The following is a 25,633-nucleotide window of genomic DNA, read 5'->3' on the forward strand; positions in this document are numbered from 1 at the left end:
AAACAGGAGCCCACTGCAAAGCTGTACAAATGGCTGCAGTCAGGCTGCATCAGAGCCAGGTGAACAGCAGTGAGGAATGGGTTTGCCATGAGGAAGGAGAGGTCACTGCAGAAACCGCTCGGTTTTCAACTGATGGAATGAGTAATCTTGGCATGAAAAAGCTGCAGCTGTACACAAAGGCCTTAATTGCTGCTTTAGTAGGTAGAAACAACAAAACAGCAGGATTGTGCTAGATGAAAACGGAGGCCAGGCCGGGAGCTGCCAGCTGCACTCGGGGACTCCAAATTTACTCACAGGAGGAGGTTTCTCCCTGCTTGCTGGAGGCTCACAGTTGCTCTGTAGGACAGGTCAGCCTTCTGAAAACACAGTGGAGCAACTGGGGCAAGTCCTTCCTCACTTGCTGGAGTGGGAACAAAAGGTGAGAGGATGCAGGGAGTGCCAGAGGTGCTAGGGGAGCCCCTCTTTCATCCTGGGAAATTGCTGATCGAATCCCCTGTGAATCTCAACAGGGCTGAGGTCAGCCAGTATTCATTCTCCACTCCTAGAGGTAAATGAGAGCTGATGGCACAAGTTGCAGACGTTTGAAATAGCTGCCCTCAGGTACATAAGGGGATGTGAAAACAGGAATGATGTTTCAGAGAAAACAGCAGCTTCAGCTTCAGGAGCATCAAGGCATGAGAGGTCACAGCAGGTGGGTTAAGGAATAAAAACTGGTCTTAGTCAGCTGGGGCAAAAATGACAGTCATTACTTTATACTGGGAAAGCAGGAAATGTCCTGTGCCTTTTGCAGACAAGGAGTCTCTGGGTGATGCAGCGGAAAACAGCAGGTTTCGGGCAGTGCTGATGCCACCTCACCCACTCGAGATCAGCCCCTCCAGGGCTCAAGCAACCCTTAGGGTGGCAATACAGAAATTCCCACCACACACAGGGCCAGCAGCTGCTGCTGGCAGCAGGATTGCGGGCAGGGGGCTCCCAACAGCCCCAGGAGACTGCCCATTGTGCAGTGCTGAAAACAGTGCTGTGCTTGCCCATCCCAGCCCCAACACAGGCTCAGGAGGTGACACGGCTGAAGGGCACTTCTATCTCTGACTGCAGCGAGCGGCTGTGCCCCACAGCAAAGCAGCCCCGGTGCACAAGTGTGGCCCTTGCTCCCGTGGGGCAGGGAGCCAGAGCTCCAGCTCCAGCAAACCCCTTGCAAAAAACTAAATCATGCCCAGCCTCTGCCGTCTGGGGCTTCCCCTGATACACCAAAGGTGGCAACTTCATTAGCTGCTAAAGCCTTGCAAGCCGGGAGACTTGGCCCTCAGACTGGAGCAAATGAAGCTGTCAAGCTTTCATACTCCCATTACCTGCCAGACACTTTGATGCTGAGTTTAGCAGATGTTTATCCCGGCCAGGGTGACTTGTGAGGAGGAAAGCTGCTCCCTTGAGAAGTCACCCGGGTCCGCAGGGGGAGGGAGCGGGTGAGAAGAGCCCACTGCGGGGTCATTCCCTCGGTGACACAGCCCGATGGGGCTGGGGAGAGGCCCGGCAGCTTCCTCTTCCTTGTGTTTGAAGAAACAACTCAGAGGGAAGGGAGGGGGGAGGTTTTGTTAAAATGGAAACGCGTGTTCAAACAAAGCAATCTGTAAACAGGAAGAAAGGAAAGTAGGGCAGAAGCTCGACACAAAACATGACTGCAAAGATAACGGGCCGAGTGTGGAGAGGCACAGAGCACCTGCCATTTCCAGGGCTCCGCCAGGCCCTGGCCCTGCGCCTCAGACCTGCCTCCTCTGCGCTCTTGCCTTTACGAGCAGTGAGTCATCTTGCGTCAACTGAGGATGGGCTTTATGCAATTATTTATTTATGTCAAACCCTCCTCCCTGCCACCACGCATCCCTGATCTCATCCCCCTCAGAAAACAGATGCTTTATTACATGAGGGCTGGAATACTCCTTCTCATTTCGCTTTTGCTGAGGCTCCTTGTTTCCCAGTGGCTGGCTGGCAAGGAGACAGCAGGAATGAGCTGCACAGCACCTCTCAGACAGTGTGCTCTATGGCCTTATTTCGCCTTTTGGACACCAGCTCTCCTCTCCCTGCAAGGTGGGATGGAGCTGGGAGCCTCCTCTACTGAACAAACATTCCGGGGGAGGTTTGCAGACACCAGCAGGCTCCAGCCTGCACCCCTCCAGGCAGACATTGCTCAGGTGTCGTAGCCTCAGAAGGAGAATGAGACCTTACAGAACACGGTGCTCAAAAGCCAGGGGAGGAACTTCCGTCTTTGGCTGCTGCTGCAGGGGACTCTTCCCACCTTCCTGCTCTCTTTGCTGCATGCTGTGTGTTGTTTCCCTCTTTCTGCTAAAAACAATATAGCATCCAGAAGCAGACATGGACCACTGGCTGTACCAAACAACAGTGCATGGTAGCAGGGCCAGACACACACACACACACACGTGTATAACACATGTACAACATCACCATCTGTTGCTGACAGTTCCCAGGAACAGCCTGGGGCCAACACAACATCCCAGTTCACCCTACAGCACAAGAAACTTGGGCAGAGGTGGCATGTCCTACATCCCAGCCATAGGGAGGAAGGTAGGACGTAAAACCAACAGATGCTACTAATTTAAATTTCACACATGAAATCCTGTACCTACTGAACTGGAATGATTTCCAGCAGATTTTTCTGATGCAAAGCCAAACTCGGCTCTAACTAGTTATTGATTGCTTCCATAAGATAGCTCAAGACTGAGGAGGAAAACACAGAAATAACCAGCAGTTATGGAATTCAGGCCTTCCAAAGGCGACTGGGAAGAGCAGCTGGGGAAGTAGGGAGGGGTGGTGGAAAAAACGTTACTCTAACAAATGATAGGAACACGTTCCTCATTATTACATCCAACTGTTTCTGGGTGCAGACTTGAATAATTCATGTATTAGAACTATTCATCTCCCACAGAGAGAATTGTCCAATGGTCCAATTATCACTGTGCTTTAGCAACGGGCTCAGTTACCCCCAGCCACACCAAAAGGCTCATCTCAAAACTGGAGCAAGCAAGGACGGACACACAGCTGTAGGGAACCTGTGCCATAAATCCGTGCATCACATTCCATCCGCAGCTATTACCAGCCTGCACAAAGCCCCCTGGCTGGGAGCAGCACCCAAAAAGCATCTCCTGCTGGAGAGTGAACTCCTTTCATTTTCCCCCACATCCTCCAGATAACCTTGGTGAAATGCACTTGGTTTTACTCAGAGCACCCACAGCTCCACTCCCAGCTGGTGTAGGGGGAGAGGTGTAAAATCACACCTTCCCCGCAGCAGACTTACCCCGTACTCAATCCAAAACCACACGGCTCATCTGTGCTCCTGTCCTCATCTCACTTTACATTCAGCACAAGGGCTACAGCTCCCCAGTTGCTGCCAGGCCAGGCAGGAAGGTTTGGAGTGGTAACACAGCCAGCCAGGTCTCTCACACGCACAGTTACCTGCTGCAGGTGACCCGACTTGCAGAGCTGCAGCCACTGCCCCAGGAGAAAGTTTCCAGGCAGTCAGCATCACAGCGCTCTGCCCTTGCCAGGATGCTCCACTGGAGAGCAATTTAATGCCCTCAGTGGCTCTGGGCAGAAATTCCGTCCTCCAGCAACATGTCTTTGCAGGAGCCTGTTATAGTAGCGTTCTTCCAGCTGTTTAGGGACAGATGAGAGTGCTAGTAACCATCAGGGACGAAGAAATCCATGCACTGGCAAGCCACAGGTATGCCGTGAGGGAGAGTTTTAAAGAGGCAACCATGAAAGTTTTGGGAGGAAGCTAAAGTGGTATTTGGGTTTGAGGAAACGGAAGGAAAGAGCAGCTATTAAGCTATCTTGATCCTCTGATGGAGGTTCCCAAGCTCCAGGTGATGAGAAAGGACTGTTTGCTGCCATATTCTCATATTCCCTTTTTTTTTTCTCCTTTTGAAACCACTCATGAGTTTCCTTACCTCCTGACCTGGCAGCTCTAACTTAGGCTAACCTTGAAGGTCATCATGTCTGCTGAAGATCTACAGAGAATGCATTAACCAGACTTCTCACCTCCAGCCTCCAGCCACCCCCAGAAAACAGCAGCTGCATCAGCTCTCATCTGCTGAGACCTTCCCTGGCCAGACAGATACAAGCCTGTCACTTCACTGCTTGTGGGAGTAAGAGGGACTCCTGCAGGACTGCAGACAGGTGAGATGCCAAGCTGCTTTTCTGGCTGTGACTCTAAACCATGCACTGCTTTTCCCTCCTCTGCTCCAGCTCAGACTGCAGCACACACAGAAGCTCTGTCCCACAGGAATGTCTTTTTCACCCATACTTTAAAAAAAAAAAAAAAAAAATCACCCGGAAGTGTGAGGAAAACTGTGCTTCAAAAGATTTATTACATGTATTTGTACATATTTTACATGAATGGAATGTTAAACATACAACCTAAAAATCAATAAAAAAATATTTTCATTCGTGATTATGTACTGGCAAACCACTGAAAAGAGTACCTTAGAACAACTTAACTTGCAATCATACTGCTCAATTAAAAAAAAAAAAAAAAAAACAACAAACCAAACAAATATGTTTTACATTTACATTAGACATTGCAAATTACATTCCGATTTCTGCATCGGGTAACGAAGGAAGGTATCTTGTCCATTACAGGTGGCATTTCAGAGGCTAGCATGAGCTTCCCTCTAACTCACTGTGGGCAAGCTTAGCTCTGTAGGAAGAGGCATATAAAAAAAGGGAGTCCACACTCTCCCTACCAGCAGGTATCTGCCAAAGGGTAGGAAGAGCAAGAATGAGATTTGTAATCAAGGGATAAAGGTTAACGCTGGATCACCACTCACTCAGGGCCACACTGCAGCTCTTAAAATTTGTTACAAGTAGTTTTTAAGCAGTTCATTAAAGCATCCCCTCTACAGCTAAGTCACCTCCCTTCTTCCTTGAAAGTTACAGTACTTTGGCAATATCAGCTAGGGGGGAATTTTTCACTTGATGGTAACAAATATTCCAGCTTCATCTCAATATATACAAGAGCACAGAATCAAGCTTTGATTTCTCTTCCTGTTAGAATTTCACACCTTTAGAGCCTGTGACCAGTCATGTTGAGAAGTGTTTACTATGAAATATACCAGCATTAAAAGGGACAGATTTGAGGGAAAACAAGTGGAACAGGATTCAGTAACAGATTATGTTCTTGCAACGTCGGGTTACTTACACTTGAAACTCTGCCAAAATTCGAGCAAATCCTATTTATCATTCAAAATCTTTGCCAAAGCGCACCCAAGGGCAAAAGTCTCTCAAACAAACACACATAGATTAAAAGCTGCCAGAAAGATCATTGAGTGGGCTGGCTGCCTTCTACTTCTTGTACATTGGCAACTTATTAGATCAAAGACAGAACCAAGTGCAGCCTTTTTCAGGTGCAGGATATTCCTACAGTGGTTTACCTGACCAAGTTTTCAACAACTAATAATGCCCCACAGTGAGGTAATTTTACAGCTTACCCCATCATCAGCACTGATGTACTAATTGAGACATGACTTTACAGAACACAAGCAGCTTGGGAAGCCAGCCTACCATTGTGGAGTAAGATAACCAAACGTAACTTGAGAGTATGGACTGGGGTGGTTTTTTTAACCCCCAACAGGCTAAAACATCTCCAACTTGATTTTAGAAGCAGGTTAACTTATGTGGAAAAACAGAAACATCACAAATTTTCCATTCAGGAAACAAATCCTGGACATAGTTCTGTTGTGAATTTCTCACACAGTGTTTTGAATGACAAAAAGTGGTAGGAGTTGCATGAAAAAAAACCCATTTGGCTGGATTGTAAGAAACCTGTAACAAACCTTCTCTTACAGTTACAACCTCTTACATCACTTTTACTGATACCAATGGAAAGCCTATTCATATGGGAATATGGCCTAACATATATCTTATCTTCAGCTAGGCAGAGAAGAAATTGATACTAAAATGACTTTCAAGCTTGGAAGAGTAGAAAGTATATCATCAAATATAGCACTCATTAAAAAAAAAAAAAAAAAAGAAATATTCCTCTGCTGGCAAAGGTGAGCTGGAAGATCTCATAATAGCACTTCTGCACTCCCAGGCGTGTGACAGTCTCTCAGCAGGAAACTCCCAACTGCACAGCAGAATTAGTACCAAATTTGCACACAAATACTCTTTCAATACAGGAATGTGGCTAAAAGCCACAGAAACTCAGAGAGATCACTGTCTGTATCAAAACCGATATGTTTTGCCCCCATTTACAAAGAGAGAATAGTAATATTCAAGTGCCAAGTTCCTTGCTCTTGGTGGAACACTGAAGAAAATGGAGCAATTTTCTAAAGCCCTCACATAGAAAAGGCAGCGCACTCAAAGTGTTCTTAAGCACATCTCACGTATTAGACATATCCCTCCAATCAAACACCAAAACACCAAAGATCCACATTTCTGAATAAAAACTATCTTTCCCGTATTTGCTGAGATTTCAGTCTCCTGAGAGTCTGTTTTACCAGCTCTCCAGCCTTTCAGCAAGGCTTAATTAAAAACCCAGTGCTCCTAAAATTAAGAAGTAGGATAAATGTATAAATCTTGAGATTCAGTCATAAACTCCCTTTAGAAGATAAGGGGGGAAGCAGGGAAAAACCCAAGGTCACAAGTATCCACCCATATTTTTGTACCTCGCCTACATGTTTTCCATTCCAAAATACTCCAATACACTTACCCTTGATTACGACAGCTAACCTGACTACAGATAAGACCATCTGGTTTTGGCTTTATCCCTCCCAAAAATAAAATACTGATAAATTGTGATGTGCTTCATATTTTTGCTTTTACATCCCACTCAACTCATTGCTGAATGTATACACTGAAAGAAAATGAGCTACCTCCTTCCAAAGGAAAGCATTATTACAGATATACTGACTTTTTAAGAGCCAGGACATAGGGTGTCCTGTGCTGACAGCAGTCTTGACTCCCTTGTTATTGTACAGGGTATGCTTATATACAATCCAACTCACAGCCACCTCCACTATGAACTTCAAAACACGAGTTGCTACTGAAGAGACATGGGTATGTTACAAGTTCAGAAAAATCACACATTTCAAGACAGTGTCAAATCTACTCTTCCCCTGCTGGCAAGCAGCATGTTTATGGCAGACCTGAGTATGGGAATTATTTCACACCTTTACATACTTAGGGAAGATACAGGCCAGATGAGAGAAAATACTCTGAAACAGCACAGAATTGGCAATCTCAAGATATTTACAGGCAAAGAAGCATACAGATCGCACTGAAATTGAAGTTATTGCTTCTTGTGGACAAGTGTGGTGTTCCTTGTTTGAGACACAGGATTTGTTTGGTGTTTATTTTTCCCTTCTGAAGCACAATGAGTTGACACCCATGTGAGGACGTTTTCAAAATGAAGGTGTTGTCTGTGACTAGAGCTGTGCCTACAGCATGGTCATCAGCAGCTGATGGTGACAGAAAACTTACCTAGGTGAGTTTCCACAGGTGCTTTCAAACCCAAGCATCTCTCTCATGCTTCCAGGGTCATTCCAGGCTTGGTCTATGTTACAAGTTTTGATACAAGAAAACCTCCCATAGTCTTTCAGAAGAGATTTATGGATACCAAGAACATCAAACTAAGGCTGACCTTGTATCAGTTCCTCAAATAATCCAAGGAATTGCTGCTCTACTGTATTGATGGAAGCAGCAATGGACTCTTGCCTGCAAAAGCATCACCAGTGCAATGGCTAGTGATCTGCTTTTCCAACATGGGACAATAAACATGTTCCTAAACACGGGACAATAGTCCTAACTGCTGGGTCTTTAAATCAGCTACTTCCATCTGAATATGGAACATGAAGGTTTTTGAGGAAACAGTAAGTGAACTAGAAGTACGAACTACCAAAACTGAACTCAAGTTGTAAACAAATTTATGTTTGTTGTATTTACCTACTTAACCCTCAAGCCAAAGACTATATATGACCTCAGAGCACAGAACATCAAAATACTGACTTACTCCCTTTACATGACTACAGGTGAGTTTACGTAGGCATGAAGCCAACAGTAAACATTAAATCAATGCAAATGGAAAAGTTTCATTTTCAGAAGATATCAGGAGTTTAAAACATTGGGAAAATGGGCCTGCAGGCAACACCACTATTCGAGTATTACAGGTGCTGTAATTCCTCATCCCCTCCCTCCCTCCCCTAAGATAATACAAGGCAACACAAATATTCTCATTGAAAAAGGACTCTGTACAGGGGATGACTGTACATTTGATGTGACTACAGAATCAAACATGTGACAAAGTGATTCTGCTCCCACTGAAAAAGAGAACTCAACAGGGCCCCATAGCTTACAGGTTCAGCTGAAACCAGTGATGCAAGCTCAAAAGTGTAGAAACTGCACTGGCAATTACAACAATTATCTAGTCTGGACTCCTTTAGATTTGCAGCGTAACAAAGGCATTTGACAGAGCAACATTCAGGAGAAAATGTTATCCAGGGAAGAACTGCTCTTCAAGCCAGATGGGAAAGTTTAGGAACATACACTGCACTTGTTCTCCAAATAGCAGCAGTTGCTCCTGTTCTTTGCCCTTTTTGATATAAATCACAGCAGCAACAGAGATAAATGTGTACTTTAACAAAAACACCCCCCCCCCGAAAAAAAAACCCACCAAAAAATCCCCCAAAAAACCCACAAAAAAACACCAAGCAGAATTATTTATGTACAAGAAAAATGTCTGAAGTGTTGTGCAACTTAACTATTGAAACTCACTAAGAATACTGTAGCTAATAAATATTCATGAACTCTTCCCTGTGTTGTAAAATTCAGAAACTACTACGATTAATTCTTGATATAAAAAGTATGCTTCTAAACCCTGATATCAGTTCCAGTTTAATGTCTTTTTTAAAAAAATTATTTCTTTTAACTGCAATACTTTGAGGGAACTAATACAGATCCACAGTTTTACTCGGTGTACCCACCCAGAGACATCCTGTGTTCTGTGGAGCTCTGGTATACCAATATAATACAGTAAAATAATAATAAATTAATCAAATGCAGATGCATTAAAAAAAACCCCAAGAAATAATAATAAAAAAAAAAAACAAACCCCAACAAACTGAACAAAAACCTACACTATCAAATGCTGATCTCCACATGAAGACACCAAGGGTTTAGACACAAAGTACTACAGATCCTGCCACCAAAAAAACATTCAAACAAGGAAACATGAACTTGCGCATGTTTGAAAAATAAACACAAATCCCACCTCGATGTTATCTCGCCCATGCCTATAACAACCTCACTGTGCCCACATTTGCAGTTATTCATTTACACCTCAGGAGGCAGCCTGGAGATGAGAGAGTAGTAGAATAAAATAATTACCTGAAACATCTTTAAAAAAATACCCGTTAAACAAATTACTTTAACTGGCAGCACTTAAAATTGGTAATTCTTTTCTTTTTCCTGTTTTAAAAAAAGTTGCATAGCTGTAAGATTTTGCTTTGCTGCATTTCTTTCTGTTGTTTCGACTCATAAGCAGTAAAAGAGACATTTTAGTTACTTAAATAGCAATACAATGTGCAGATTTCAACAATCTCTATAGCTTGATCAATATAAATTAGTTACCTGTCTTGGTTTTACTCTTTGGACTGCATTGTGACAAAGGTTTAGTTACAAAACTTTGGAATATAGTATTCCTATGCAGAGCGGTTTATGTTTTCTGTTCTTGAAAAAAGTGAAGAACATAAAACAGGGTGTGAATTCAGTAAATTAAGGTCACACTGTTAGATTTTATTTATTTTGCCATTTACTGTTCTTCAGCCAAGGAGAAGGTAAAAATGTTCCCACTCGAATTTGGGGCCATCCCCCTGCAAGGGTCTCAGATAGCACGTATCGAACGTCTCCGCTTCCACTGGAGGCAGTAGGAAACATGTCCAATAACTCGCTTCTTCACAGAACCAGAAGTTAGGCTGAAATTAGGAACTTTGGCCTTCGATACAAAATAGTGTCAGCAATGTCTCTGGGGAGTAGATTGTTACAGGATGTGCAGCATTTTCAAAATCCCTGTGTGTCCTTTGCATGAGTGTTTGGTATACCGAGCACTACTGGCAAGTAACAGTGTCTGCAATGCTTTGTCCGTGTCACTGTCCATCTTTGCCTTTTTCAGCCACAAAGAACTAAGTCTCAAGCCAGGCACGCTGTGTTCAGCAAGGGAACCTCACATCTCCAATGTTTTCTGATCAGTGGAAGCAGCTGTTGGAAAAGCAGATCACAAAATACCATTATTTCAGTACAGAAACCACTCTAACAGCAGGAGCACAACCACTGAGTTTTCCTTTCCCTTTTTTCCTAAGTTATCACCATCCCTGCTGTGGAAAAAGCAAATAGAATTTAACATGAGACTGGACAGCCATGAGCATGTACAGAGACAGAGGTGTTCACAAACAGCATGCAGCCTTCTGTCACAACCAGAGATTGGGGGCAATATAGGAAATGTGTTTGTTTATTAATTTGGCTAACACTGCCCTGAGGTTAAAACAATTATCTCCGTAGCAGGATATCTTCCTTGAGGTTTTCTTTGCTACCCCTAAAACACAGACACATGAAGGAACATGAAACAAATGCACAAATAAATGCTAGTCATGAATACTTCAGATTTTTTTTTTTAATCTCCCTCAGAACAACAAAAGCAAACTCTCAGCTCCCAGACAGAGTATCAGATATCTCTATTTCTCTAAGAATTATGATGATTGTTGGTGTGCTTTGCAATGCTATGGGGCAATTGTTTAATGCAAGATAAAGTTTCTGAGTTAGTCAACTAAAGAAATAAAACTATCCTTTAAACTTTTTAACACAGACTGCAGACCTACAATCATTAACACAAAACATAAGCTGAAAAATGTGAACTTCTGTGAGATGGAATGGAAATAAACACGTCAACATTTTTTATTTATTTATATGCTTTAAACATTTTGGAAAGCATTAACATTAAAACACTTTTGAAAATACCTAGCTTCAACCTTTTCATACGATTCCAAAAGCCTTCTGTCAGAAATATATGCCAGTAGTAACGGAACAATCCAAAATTACACAATTGTATTATTTTAATTTTGTTTCATTTCTATGGAAAAATACTCTTAGAAAGTTAATGCTAAAGGTTTCTTGACACTGACTTGCCACTTTCCAGTACTAAAACTGGAAAGTCCATGTCATGTAAGGATGTAGAAACCTTTTGCCCATATTGCAATATACATCAATCCTTACTGAATAAAGTTCTGAGACACAGTAGTAAATTCACAATTTAAAAGTACAGTTCTTTCAGATAATCAAGCTATTTATTCTTGGAACATAAATAAACATTACCTAAAAATATGAATCTTGTCTTAATCTGATGGATGCTCAGGGCAAGATCTATTTACTTCAAACCATTCATCTATGCAGCTGTTGGAAACAAGACAAAAAATGAAAAAAATTGACATGAATACCAGTAACATTTAGCAGTAGAATATGAATATAAATTGGTTTCTCAATTTCAATGACAAGTAGAATTTTATATTATACAAAGAAGCATATGCATATACACACCTCACTGGAAAAATTAATAACCCCAAACCATAGTAATATTTGGGTATTAAACACTGTTGAAAACCAAAATTTCTTAAGTGTTAAAATTTTCTAAGGAAGCATTTTACAAATTAGAGATTTTATACACAGGTTAATTCACTACTAGCATGATCATCTTGCGCATATCATTCACTGACATTTTACTTTCTGTAAAGTACAGACACTAATGAAAAAAAAAATAAATAAACAGGTTAAAAAAAACATTCTCCCCTCTCCTTGCCCAACTCCATGGGCATTTGACAAAACCTAAGCCCACATGCCCTAAGCTCCTCAGCCATGATAAACATTCCTTCCCCATCCCGGTGATTTTCCAAGAATGAGAAGCTTGTAGCAGGGAAAATTAACTTCAAATACATTTGGTAGAGATGCAGAAATATGTCATTAAAAAAACATCTTTAAGGTTGCTACTGCTGTTTCTTTGTTCTTTTTAAGTGCAAAAACTAAGTTTAAGCACTTTAAGCACCCCTTAATGCAACTCCACAAATGCAACCTTATGAAATTTTATAAGCATCCTAAGGAATACTTGCCCTTTATGATATATGCAGAGGCAAGGCAGCCGTGCTATAGTATCTCCTTGCTGCAGCTCTTCCAGGCATATTGCACACTCCCCAGCATCTTTACTCAGCACATCCTCTGAGGAAAGAGCACAAAGCAAAACGGTTAAGAATCACACTGCTACAAGCAAAATTTTCTTTATTCAGAACATCAAGGACAGATACAGAAGAAGGTATTTTTTGTCCTGTAGAAAGGTAAGGATCAGTGACATACCAACTGACTGAAGAGTCATGATGAGAACCCATGTTCAGTCTTCAACATGGAGGTTAAGTTCAAGCCTGCACATAACATTTCTCTGACAAGGCACTGTAGGTAAGTAACTAGGTAAAGTTCTTCCTAGCTTCTAAACACTGAGCCTGTCCCTGTAATTTGATTTTTCTACTCTCCTACTCATCTCTCTTCTATACATATGGCTTTATTTGACCAGCCTTGCTGGTAACTCATACTTCACACCTTCAACCTCTTCTCACCACACTAGCATGTTCTATATCCCATTGACCTATTCCTCAGTGTAAAGTATGAAACTGTTAACTGTAGGAATGTGATATTTCCATGAAGGAAAGATCATTGCTGTATGGCTCCAATGACTCCTGGAGACACTGAATTTTTTACAGCATTACCAAGTCCCAGAACAAAGGAGGAAAAAGTAGATTACTAGGAATGCAAAAGAGTTGGCTTTCACTAAGAAGTTTCTGGGAAAGCATATTATTTTTAATAAAAACCTTCTCTCTTGGACATTTCTCTTAGCCAGAATGTGGGATGCAGAATTCAGTCTTAGCACGAAGCAAAACAGAAGATCACATAAGCCCCTGTGTGCCAGCTGCAGATTAGAAGTTTCTGTTAGACACAACCTCACACAGTCCACAGGGCACTCCCAACAAGAGACCATGTAGCAGCCAAACTGACAGATCAGAAAGGTGCACGCTTGGCAAAGTAAAGTCCATGGGTCCAAGTTTCCATGGTTTCATGGGAAAAGCTTCCCCTTCTTTGCCAAAAGGCACCTCAAGTGAGAGAACCTTTTGCAGCTATGACTGAGAAACCAGCAGCTCTATGCTGTTCTCTCCTGTGGCTCCATCACCACCGGCATTCCAAACACAGAGAATGACAGACAACTTAGAAAGGTATCCCGGCAGCAAGAAAGTAAAAGGAAATTAGGTCTACATTGTTTCCATTAAATGACAGCCAGCTGTCTTGCAGGTGATTGGGTTTCTAAAGTAGTGCTTATTTCAGCCTCCACTATATTAATTTGTTATGCTAAAAATACTGTATAATGCCATGTGTGCAGCACCTTCATGGAGATGTGGAAAATATCTAGTGTGAAGTGAACTATTATAAAGAAAAATATTCAAAACAAAATGATAGACAATATACATCCACCACGAGAAAGAAAATTCTAAAATGTATTTTATGCACAGTAAACTGCTATTCAATCAGAAGCTGTAAGCTTCTCAGAACATTAGAGATAGTGAGGAGACAAGGTAATTTAAAACAATACAAAAGATTTTAAAAACTCTTATCTGTCAACTTGCCCAGAAGAGGGTGCTAAGGATAAATACTTCCTTGAGGTTGGATTTTGGTATTTGGCTGTTTGGGTTTTTTTTTAATACAAAGGTATTCTAACATCTGACACCAGGAGGCAAATACTCTCCAGATATTGTCTGGCTACAGAGATATCAATATTTGTCTGACACTGTTAGACTCCATCCTCCTAGATCACCTCTTTGCACAGCTTCACAAGAATTCCTGTGAGCAGTTCTCTTCTCACAGTGAGGTTGTAGGAAGCAGAACCATTAATAATTCAAGCATGTATTATACATACAGAACATACTTAATAAAATAACTTTTTCCATGGAGTCCCTTTATCAGATCCCTTTAGCAGCTGCTACCCAAACCAAAATGGGACTAAGATATCTCTAGTGAATTAAATCCCAGTCTCACTCCCTCAAGCATTCTTGAGAGGGAAGCATTTAGTTAAGCTTTGAAAATAGAAATTAAAAAGATTTTCAATAAAAATACAGTTTATAAAAGAAAGCATTCCTGTGAACAGCTTTCCCATCGTTCTCTATTGTACATGTCTGGCTTATCCTGCACACCCCAGACTGCACAATGCTTGGGTCTCAACTCTCACTGAGCAATTTAACAAGGTTCTGCACCTTTTGGCTGACATTAGGGCATGATGCCAATTTAAACATATGTATCTCCCACCAGCCCTGGTCTAAGTGTCTGACACTCCTTTCATTTTCCCTCCAGTATTCCTGTCCTCTCCCTCCTGCCAGTACTGGCCCTACTGCACAAGTCCCTGGCAAACAGCTTGCTGCCTTCCTTGGCTTCACCCCAGGCTTTCCAGCTGGGATGAGCCACCAGGCACACACTGGGCTTTGCCCAGTCATGCCAGAGGGAGATGATGCAAATGACGGCTGGCACAGACTGGACCTCAGAAATACGGTGCAGTTTTGCCACTCCGGCAGGAGAGGTTATGTTAACAGGTCTCAATGCTCCTCTTCCCCTGGAATAATGAGGAATTAGCATTCCCTGCTTCTGTAAACCTCATGAATCCTGTCTAAGGCTCTTGTGCATAAATACTGGAGGTATGAGTACAAAAATAACCTGCTGTGAATGCCCGTGTGTAACTTGCACATTAACATACTCCAAAACCATATAATTAAGCTCATAATTAATTACACACGTAAAATGATGACAACAAAACCAATCCTTCATGGACTTATGACACCTTAGATCTGACTACCTTTTGACCATTTTATGTGATTTGGATCATCAATATGAGACAAAGAAAAATGATTGAATAATCCTGTTAGACCTGGATCTAGCCAGAATTTGTTCTCTACTTGCTTTATAAAGCACTCTCTTACAACAACACTGACTTGTATCAGATGGAAGTCAGTTTAAGGACCATTTAACAATGACATTTAAACATACCAGTTACAGAAAAATCTGTATATCATTTTGCACAGAACCACTGCAGTCTCAAAAGGTTTTTTGTTTACATCTTTTCCTGCAGCAGAGTGATTCAGCAGATACATTTTATTTTATAATTTTCCCTTAAAAAATCAAACAACAAAACACACAAACCAAAAGAAAGAGTAACGCAGCTTAAAACTTCATCAATGTTGTGACTAAAACATTTATATCAGTGTATTACCTAAATGGAACTGAGAAGAGGAAACAAGCCACATCTTTCCATTTCACCCACATGTGGGTACATACACAAAAACCACACCCCCACAATCCACATGCATTGCACCTAATAGGAGGTAAACACTCCTCCACCTTCCCAGCTACTTGAACAAGTATTCACTAGCCAAAGACTAGTGTCAAAGATGAAATCTTGCAAAAGAGCAAGGAGCTTGCAAGAGCTCCTGAGTCTGCTCAAGTACTTCTTCCTCTTCTCCTCTATCCCTGGTTACTACTGTTTTAACTTTGGGTTGTCAGTAATTTTTCTTCCTCAACTTCTGCTTTTGTCTTTACTGGAAAAGAAATTCTGCTCCATTTCTGCATTTATAGCAAAATAGGTAGTAGAGGATTAAAAAGCAGGCATTCCGGCAATTTTACACATACTTTACCAATCAAAACTTTTTCTAGAACTTTTGAAAATACTTCCAAAAATTATGAAAGCTACTAACTCAGCCAAGATGAGGATTATAGGCAATATCTGTGATTAAAATGTCTTTAAACTGAGGACTGCAAAAGCATAGGCACTGCATACCTTCTAGATAAGGTAATTAAAATCTGTGCTGGTGCTTTTTGTTTTTCCTTTTAAAACACAGGCAGATACAGCCCTAGGCTCATGAAACCTGAAGTCACAAATCATAGAAATGTCAATTTATTTTGGGAGCTATCACTTTATAACTGCAGTGTTTTACTTCTCTCTGGGCATTCACGGGAGACAGAACACCAGGTTAGAAACACCTTGACCCGATTCTGTATGACAGCTTTTCAAAATGTCTGTATTTTTTCTAAAATTTAAAACCTTAAATGTCCATGGAAGCTGCCATCACAACTAGCTTATTAGTGAAGGACACCACAAAGGTCAACCCTTTCAGGAATACAACTGAAACTTAATTGAAACAGCTTTTGAACAGTATTGGTACTAAAACTGATAAAATAACAGCCATTAAAAAAATATTGATGAAACTTCATAATAGTATGTATTATCTATATGTTACACATTCATTCAACTTTGACGCTGATGACAAAAAACTGTCTTAGTACTAGAGACTGTCTCCGCTTGTTTTTAAATGGAGTATGTAGAGCTCTAGACATCCAGAAACCAGTATATTTGTTTACATGTAGAACATGAATTCATCCATATGGCAGAATTTATTCTACATTTTTATTGCTATCACCTTTGCTGATATCACAGGGAGTCAAGGAGGTTTTCACAGGTACCTTACTATTCGGCAGCCAGGAAGCACGTGTGTATGTGATTACACACTTATTAAATGTTACTGATTTGATTTACTAAATCTTTTTTACTCCTGTCACATCTGTTTTTCTCCCTCTCCATTTTTTTCTGGCTGTTTCTTGCTACACTTTCCTCCTCTTCACATTCATTTTCCCTAAAATGTATTCTCTCTAGACCTGTATTTTCTACCACTCCTCCTGCCCTCCATCATCTCACTTAATTTTCTGCTGCAAAGCAGGCACTGGAGGAAGAGAAATATTTTTAAATATTTTTTAATTTAAAAAATATTTTTTAATTATATGGGGTTAATGTCTTTGGGAAAAGTAGACACTAGAATGGAAGGAAAACCATTAGGCACAGGATATGCTTCTCTCATATAGCTCATTGATTATCTTTGCAAACTGGCATTGAGCACAAGCAAAACTTGTCTTTCCCAGTCCATCCTAAGCACTAGGAGAGCCAGCAGTTTCTTCGACATTCCAGGTGTTTTTCAGTGTTCTGGCTGCCACAAGAGGAATACTCTTGATTCTCTAAGGATCATTCTTGGATGACCAGGTCAGAATTTGAGGCAGAAAGATGCTCTGAAGGAGAGATGATTTTTAAGTGCCCAGAACTCTCAACAGAAGGAGGAACATCATTCAGTTGTCATTGCAGATGCTAATTTTGCCACTCAGCTTTCACAGCTACAGGGTCAGTCAGCAGATTGAGCAAGGCAGAGCTGAAGCCATCAGCTTAGTTCACCTATGAAGATTGCTCCTTCACAGCCAGAAGTGGAATTTCATTACCCTCAGCAGAGAACACACCTGCTGAAGAAGCAGTAGGTTCCCAACTAGAAATATTTTTTGCTCTAATATAAGCCATCTCCTCCTCTGGATCAGATGTAAAAGGGAAGATACTTAACATCCAATGTTTTAACTTGTACCATAGCTAAGCAGTTTTCAGGATTTGCAACACCACAAAGTTGAGCGGGTGAATAATTTAAATCCAAATTCCCTTTTATGTTGCTGAAAAAACCCAGTACCCTTGTGCTAAGCAAACAAGCCTAAGTGGTATCTTTTTGTGCATACAGTAACTCCAAACACCACTGCATACATGACTCATGGTAATACCTAGAACTTAAGTGATCCACAAATACCTTCCCAGCCACAATATACAAAAACTAAACCTCTCCAAAGCAAGCTAACAAGCTACAACAAATGTATCACTTCATCAAATACTGACAAAGTGCTTGATGAATTGCTGGGCTGGGGTGTGTGGTGATGTTGTTCAGCATCTCACTCTTCACCCTTTGCAACACGGCAGCCCATTACGATTTCCTACTCAAAGTCCAAGCGTTATCTTTGGTTTCCCCACCCCTCTCACACTGGTCAGTGTTGGTCCAGGACTGAGACAGCTATGTACAAACAGATATCCATCATGAAAGACTTCCTGCACACACATTGTCTACAGTCTTTGGTGCTCCCTCTTCTTAAAACACAAAAGTAAAGGGGAGGGAGCACACAAAACAAAGGGGAAATCACACAAGAAAAATATTTGCAGAATTAGGCCTAGGTGGCAATACTTGTGCAGCAACATCAAGATGAGATGGAAGGAGATGGCTGCAGAAGTTTCATTGTTTCTCACCTAACCCACGTTTGAAGAACTGGATTTAAATTTTTGTGGGACATTCTGAGCTTAGTAAATTCTGAGAAATAGCTAGGTACTTCCTGTTCAGACAGATAACAATCAGGTCTGTAGTAGAGAATAAATACTTCTGGTTAGATAAAGATAAAAATTGAAATAGTAGTGATAGAAACACATTTTAGAGAGCAGGAATAAAAAAGGCCGTGCGGTGTAGTTGTAGTTTACCTAAATAGAATTGTATCCAGGTAGTTAATTAATATAGAAGGCAGAAGCATTTGCACACTGAAGAGCACTGAGTTCTTTTGTAGAGAGGTTTAGCTTCAGCGACCACAAGGGAAACCCAGCTGGAGCTATATGATACAGGGTGCCAATACAAGTTATGGTTCTGAAGAAAAAATTAAAATTAAATCCCAAGTATAAGTAACACTGGCTTAATACAATGTCCAATTAAGGTATCTTGCTCTCAGACAAAGTCAAGTTTGCACCTCAAGGCTCCCAGTGAAAAGCTAGGCTTTGCAAAAAAGGTCAAGTAGTCAGAAAAATAAAGCTCCTCACTTCCAGGCATCAACAGCCACAGTCCTTCCTGTGGTATTGTTATCAGTGTACCAGCTTTCTCAGTCCATATTTACACTTCCAGCAGAAAGCACTGGGGTGAAATAGGTATTCATACTAGATAAATTCTGTTAGCCCAACTGGCCATGAAATGTCTTGTCTTCCCATCTTGAGATTTATTGCCAGTGACTATGCCTTTCCACAGTAATTCAAGATTTGCTCTCAATACAATTATCTGATTGACTCTAAAACTACTGCTTAAGTCTTTCCATCGTCTGTTAAATCAGTCTGCTTGCAGTTTAAGATGCCTTTGGACATTAAATAATCTCAAGGCAGCTAAAGAATTTTCTCCTGTTGCACTGACTTCTAAAGATAAGTTCCATTTACCAAGTTTGTAAGTACCATGTATTCAAATTGTCAGATTTTAGTCTAGGTATGACTGGACTGCACCTGTTCATAAAAGAACCACAAATAAAGTCTTGTCCTCTAGAACATGATATAAAAAGACTTTTTACCAGCCTTATCCATCTTGTACCCATTCCAACCGAATTGACTTACATTTGTTTTTGAATGACCAATGGGGTACCTTGTTTTGGAAGAGTCTTCCTTGGCATGCTGTATTTTGTCCCAAGGCTTACCCCACTCCTGTCAGAAACATTGCTTCTGGGATACTTCTAAATATTTTCTTCTCAGGAGGTGACTGGGTGAAAACGTCTTGAATGCATCCATAATGAACTTGTGCCCCAAGTGAAACCCCACCATGAATGGTATACCCTAGGACATGCTGCCTGAAACAAAGCTGCTCATTGCAGCACACGGAATAAGGAAGCTGCCTTCAGGCTGGTTTCTTGGTTTTTCATCAGTATTACATGACCTCTCAGGTTATCGTGTGTTCATCTTAAACGTCAGGAGTTAAAAGCAGCATGTAAAGCGGCAAACCCACAAGAAACAAAACAGCAGCAAAACAAGATACCTTAGGAAATAGGGTAAATAAAGGATCACTTGGGGAATACATCTTCCTTGGCTCCATCAGTAAGAATGATTTACACTTCTCAGGGCTGAGTTTACCATCAAAAAGTATCTTACACCACAAGTATGCTACAAAAGGAGGAGCGGTTGATTAAATGGCCAGAGGCAACCAGCATGTACTGCTGACAAAGTCTGCTGCATTTAAAGAGGATCGTATCTTACAGGGACATGGAGACAGAGCTGGGATGAAGGAAAGTTACAGAAGCAGGCAAGAAAGAAGTGTGCCATACACACATGCCTACCTTTTATCATTTTTGTTTGTTCAGGAGTAAAACAAAGCAAAATATTTAAGCGCTGCTTATGTGTACCCAGCAATCCACACCAGTAATAAGAAACTGCTATGAGAGATTAAAAACTTAGGTCTATTGAAAACTTAGGATTGCAATCCAGAAATCCAGCTCATAGGCAAGTGAACCATACAGTTTCCACTTAAGCAATGGGCAAGGTTACCAAGCAGGGTAACAGGAAAAATGAGAAACCTGAATTCCAGCTTGTCTTGTATAGCAGATAACTTCTTTATAAAATGTTAAAAAAACAAACCCCAAAACCAAACAAACAAACTCAAACCCACCAGAAAAACAACCACTCAACCAACTAAACAAAACAACAAAAAACCCCCAACCCCACCAAAGCATATAACCCCAAGAATATTTATCTGTAACAGCTTCTTCTGGTAGTAAATCACTTGGGTATCTGAGTCAATGGTTTAATGAAGAAAAGCTACCACTGTGGTCAGGAGAAGGGTGAAGAACTCCTTCCAAATACAGTGCAGAGACAGGTCTCTTCCCGTGACTTCATAGTCAGAAGCAAGACTTTGCTCAGATGCTGTAAGTCTGTCAAAATGAGCAACTTTTCCAAATCAAGACTGGATGCTATCACCAACAATGTTCTTAAAAACTTGGCAGGTAAGGCAGAGCACGGATGTGGCAGAGGAAACAACAGAAGATGACTGTCTGATCAAGCTGAAGGAAAGATCTAAGTTCGATAAGACCTCACAAGTGCAGGATGTTGATGTGGCTGTTCAAAAAGATCCCCACTGAGTTTAGGAAATCCCTTTCGCTTTGTCAGCTTTTTTAAGTGACTAAATTTATTTTATCCCCAACACAAAAGAAGATACGAAAGATTGCAGAGAATAGTTTTCCAAATGGCAAGTCTTCAACCATTCACCGTCACTGCAGCTACAGCCAGAAGCCAGAGAATTTGCTTTGCAAAGATTTTCAAGTAAGCTGTTCCATTCTTCATGGTCTGTAATGAACTAGGAGTGTGATGGGGACACGCTGGCCTAGTGAAATGCGTGAGAAGTCTCACCTGACAGAAGGCAGATAAAACAAGCACATTAGAAAACTTCACAGAAGGAAAGGGTAGGACAGTAAGTGTTCCTGAACAACAGAGGCAGAGAGAGGGAATGAAGGGAAGCAGCTCAGATGAAGTTATCTATTATATTAGTCTGGGCAATATGGGTTACTTTAATGGTGACTTGTTTTGAAGTAGGATGAAGGATTTGATTTCATGTTTTGTTCACTTTGTCCTTTTCCAGGTTCCTATTCCAGGCTTCCTACAGGTGCCCTAAGCACAATGAGTTTTGCCAAATCTTTTCTCCAGTCTTTTAACACTGGCCAAGTAACTGACTCATTGCAAGCAGAGGAGTTTAGTTTGATCTGATGCAAAATGAGTGCACAGGAAGATGGCATGAAAGATGAAACTATGAGCCTAAGGTAAAACAGGAGTGGGGGGAGAAAAAGCAGGTGTGTGTGACTAAGACACTATTCTTAGGGAAGATACGATGCATTATCAAGCAACACACAATGAAAACACTGGTGCCAAAACTCAGTGTTCATGAAGTCTGGCTTATTAACCCCAGGGCCAGGTGCTAGGCCTAGAAGGTACTTTTCCCAGCAGGCTCCAGATCAGCCCTCTCCAGATTAACACAATGTCTAGTGTTAACATGCATACACGGGACAAGGATATAAATCACTGCATAATTTTTACTTGTCTGTCTTTTCTGTTTGCAGCAGACAGACTGCTTTTTACAAGCTATTCCTATTTTAAATGCAATTATCCTTGTGATATAGATGGAATGCAAAACATGTCTGAATGCAAAAGGTTCTGATAATATCAGATATTGAGTCAGAGTTCTCAAAGTTATCTCCATTTTTCTGCTCTACTCTAACCCATTATCCAGTATCATAATTTATTGCAGCAAGCATAGAGATAGCACCAGAAATAATATAACAGGTACCTACAGGTTATTACTATCCCAGTGAGATACTGAGTATGTAGGTATTGCATTGCAAGAGGATGAAAAAAAAAGCAAACAAAAAAAAAAGAAATCATCAATAAACCTTCCTATTAATTTTAAAGCAACTAAGTGGAATAAAAAACAAGTACAATTCCAACATGCAATCATAATAATTCGCAAACAATAACACAAAAAGATTAACGTGGAAGATGTGTTTAAAAAAACCAAAGTCCCCAAAGATACTTCTCCAGTACGTGTTCCAAGTTACATGCTCAAAATCTGACAGTATACTTCTAAAGCCATATTAAAGCTGTTTTTATCTCCTCTTTTTTCAATTTAGAGGCTACCAAAACTATTGAACACCATTATGACATCATTTCAGCTAATAAAGCCATAGATTAAAATAGATTTCCTTGGAATTGGGAGAATAAAACAGTTAAGTGTTAACCAAACTCTTCCTTCCTCCACCTCTTCATTCCAAATAAATAAACATTATTTATGGGCTAAAAATTAACAGTGAATACTACATTCTTACTTAGTTACACACAGGCTATCAAATACCTAACATTACACATGGAAAGTACCAAATGAAACTTCATACAAGGAAGGAGGGCATAAGGAACATGGTCAAAATTATGAAAATCTGATATGGCTTCAAATTACAGATAGCTGTTAGTGCAGGGTTAAAATGTAAGCTGGGGTTTTTATGAGGAAATTTTAACAAGGTTTCATTACTGTTAATATAATTCAGCACTAAACACCACTGAAGTTTCTCATGTTTCAGCTGTGTGTCAGAACTTGGGGTTATTTCTGAAGCTGAGCAAATCTATAGCCACGTGAGACAAAGTAATGCAAACTTTGGGGCCAAGGAGGTATCCCCAGGGAGGATAGAATAGGCAAGTTCTAGTATTTTTTACCTCTGTCAGCAGGTGTTTTACATCTTGTTCTAGAATCACTGGACTTTGTTAAAAATACTAGAAACTAGTCTTTTCCCCTGTGTAAGCAGTGATAATAATGCCCAGTTTTGAAGTGAGAGTTCTCTATCACACTAGCAGTGCTCTCACCCAGCTTGTTTCTGAAGAATTTGACTTGTTTTATCACTGAAATCCCCTACAAAAGCTGGACTGACTTCTTTTGTACATTGAAGGGCTGAGTCTGCAGCTTAGAAGCACAGGACTATTTAAGTAATCAAAGGATAGCAGGTTTTAAAGCAAGATTTTAATCTGAAGAAAAAAAATAAATTACAAATGACATTTCAAGCAGTACTTTCAAATTGATCTGCCCTTGGGGTGGTTTCTGAGACAGGAGTGCCTCTTATACTTTTATACTTCTTTAGGAAAAAAAAAAAAAAAAAAAAGGAGAAAGTCCTGATCTGCAAATAATCTGTATTAGTTCCTGCAAAACAGCAAGAAATGTAGGGAAAGAAATACCACAAAATTCCTACACAGATCACTCAATCTCAGTGAGATGTATTCTGGCATTTATTTTTTAAAACCTAATGATTTCAAGTAGTTTTATTTCAAAATCCAGATGAAACCCATTTTCTACAATTAGAAAAGGGATATTTTCAAGGTTTTGTCTCCATAGGGCAACTAAGAAAAACAAAAAACAGAAAGGGCAGACTGCTGCTAGCAAATGAAGAAAATCTTAAAGTTTTAGAGGAATCAGCTTTAAAGACTGCAGAATTACCATAGAAAACCAGCAAAACTAGGAACGTTATTTCCCCTGGAGCTAAGTTCCCAGCAGTCACAAGACTGCAGCAGTTGCAGACGCGATTTATGACATCCTCTGCATGACCTCTCCGAGCTAAAGACTGATTAAGCGCAAGGCATTGGAAGGTGGCTCCTGTGTGCCCGCATCACATGATGGCACTCAGCCACAGCACCGAGCTGTCCCTGGGCTCTCTGCTGCGGGCAGCGCTGCACTGCCCTTATGTAACACGGGCACGGCCACACACACAGCGCAGGTACCGGGTCCCCTCCCCGTGTCACCCGCAGGTGTTCCTTGCCGCACTGGTTCACAGGTGTATCCGTCATTTTCTAGGACAAGAATTGTCACTTGACTTCTGCATCACTGCCAGTGCAACAGCAAGACAACAGCAGTATCTGAGGTTAAGGAGTAGCATATAAGTGAAAGAAGTAACTTGGACTATTCAGCACATGAATGATCCCATTTTCTCTAGAACAAGCAGGCTTGTTCTATAGCTTTACTATGATATATATACTATACTGTATGATATACTATGATTACTAGTCAAAAGCTTTACTGTATTTATCCAGTGCTGCATATAAAATAGTCCCATGGCACAGGTATGCATTTTAAAAAAAGCAATTCCAGTGTACTGAGAAAAAAAAATGTTGTCCTGTTCTCAAGAACTGAATTAAGTATGAGGTGACATTGAAGCTATATTGCCCTGGCTTTGTCAAAGGAAGCTCAGTCTAGCAGATCTAGGCCTGGCTGAAGTGAAAGTATGTGGAAAATACTTCTCCCCAAAGGTTTGTTAAAAGAGAAAGTCACATGCACAACAAATCAGAGAAAAGTTTAAGATATTAATAGGTGTGATCTCTGCAGTGTGTCCTTCTCAGCAGGATCCAAGCATGTTGACTTTATTTCATTGCAGTAGCAAGAAAATCCAGCATCATCTATCGAGCATTTCCAACCTGAACCATGAAAGTGAGCTGTCACAGTTTCTTCACAAATCTATATCCCGCCTTTCTCTTGCATGAAAAGTAAAATAATAAGCAATATTGATACTTCAACCACCACCACTACATCTCCATGAGTATACATTGCAGAGATAAATGGGGCAGTCTGCAGTTCTGGGAATGACTGCTCCAGACATTCAAAGTACTTCCCTGTCAGTTACACTGTGTTCCCATTTGATGAGCTTTCTTTCTTCACAGCCACACCATTACAAACACACAGCTTACTTTTCTGGCTCCATAGCAAAGGGTTGACAGTTTGTGGGTGTGGAGAAAAGATAAGAGATTGCAGTTTCTAAAAGTGCTGCAACTCCACACTGTAAGAGACTGATCCAGTTCATCCAGTGACTGAGGCTGGAATGGGGTCACTGAAGCAGGTCCTACCTACTCCCTTTTGGAGGCAGGCACAGGTTACACAAGTTGAACTAGAGTGTGGTTTTATTTAGGGACATTTATCACCATTACTGCTCAAGATGAACAACCTCCCTTCCCAACAAACTTGAAATGTAACAGGCTGCTTTTGCAGTGATGCTCTTCTGTGAAGTACCAAAAACTACTGAAGGAGAGATTTGGGATGGCAGGAAGGAAATACAGCTTTACTGAACAAAAGGAGGAAGAAATTAAGTTTGTCACTGTTCCTCTTGGCAGTCTGGTTTGGACAAGTAGCTATCTTTGGCCTAGATTGATGAACATCAGTAGAAGTTTGCTCTTGTTCAAACATTATCTACAATCCTTAAAGGGAGAAAGTACAAACCAGTCAATATATTTTAATCAAACATTACTTCAAATACAATTTCTCTTCTTAAAAATGGCAATTCCGCCCTTAAATTTAACAATGATTTGCAAGACAAGTTATGGAAAGTCTGGGCCAATATT

At 40.8% G+C, this 25,633-nt stretch overlaps 1 protein-coding gene across 1 annotated transcript in view; it reads right to left on the minus strand.

Moving 5' to 3' along the window:
- Nucleotides 1-4,360: 4,360 nt before the first annotated feature.
- ZNRF2 (zinc and ring finger 2) overlaps nucleotides 4,361-25,633 on the minus strand; it is a 57,774-nt gene continuing 36,501 nt past the window's right edge. Inside the window, exons 3-5 of the mRNA XM_014878400.2 lie at nucleotides 12,162-12,267; nucleotides 11,374-11,451; nucleotides 4,361-10,263 (exon numbers count right to left, since the gene is read on the minus strand). Coding sequence (XP_014733886.1) covers nucleotides 11,394-11,451; nucleotides 12,162-12,267 — 164 coding nt within the window. The 3' untranslated portion in view covers nucleotides 4,361-10,263; nucleotides 11,374-11,393. The remainder of the gene's footprint in view (nucleotides 10,264-11,373; nucleotides 11,452-12,161; nucleotides 12,268-25,633) is intronic.

Source organism: Sturnus vulgaris, chromosome 1 (genome assembly GCF_052056855.1).
Source record: "Sturnus vulgaris isolate bStuVul1 chromosome 1, bStuVul1.hap1, whole genome shotgun sequence".
Classification (NCBI taxonomy): domain Eukaryota; kingdom Metazoa; phylum Chordata; class Aves; order Passeriformes; family Sturnidae; genus Sturnus; species Sturnus vulgaris.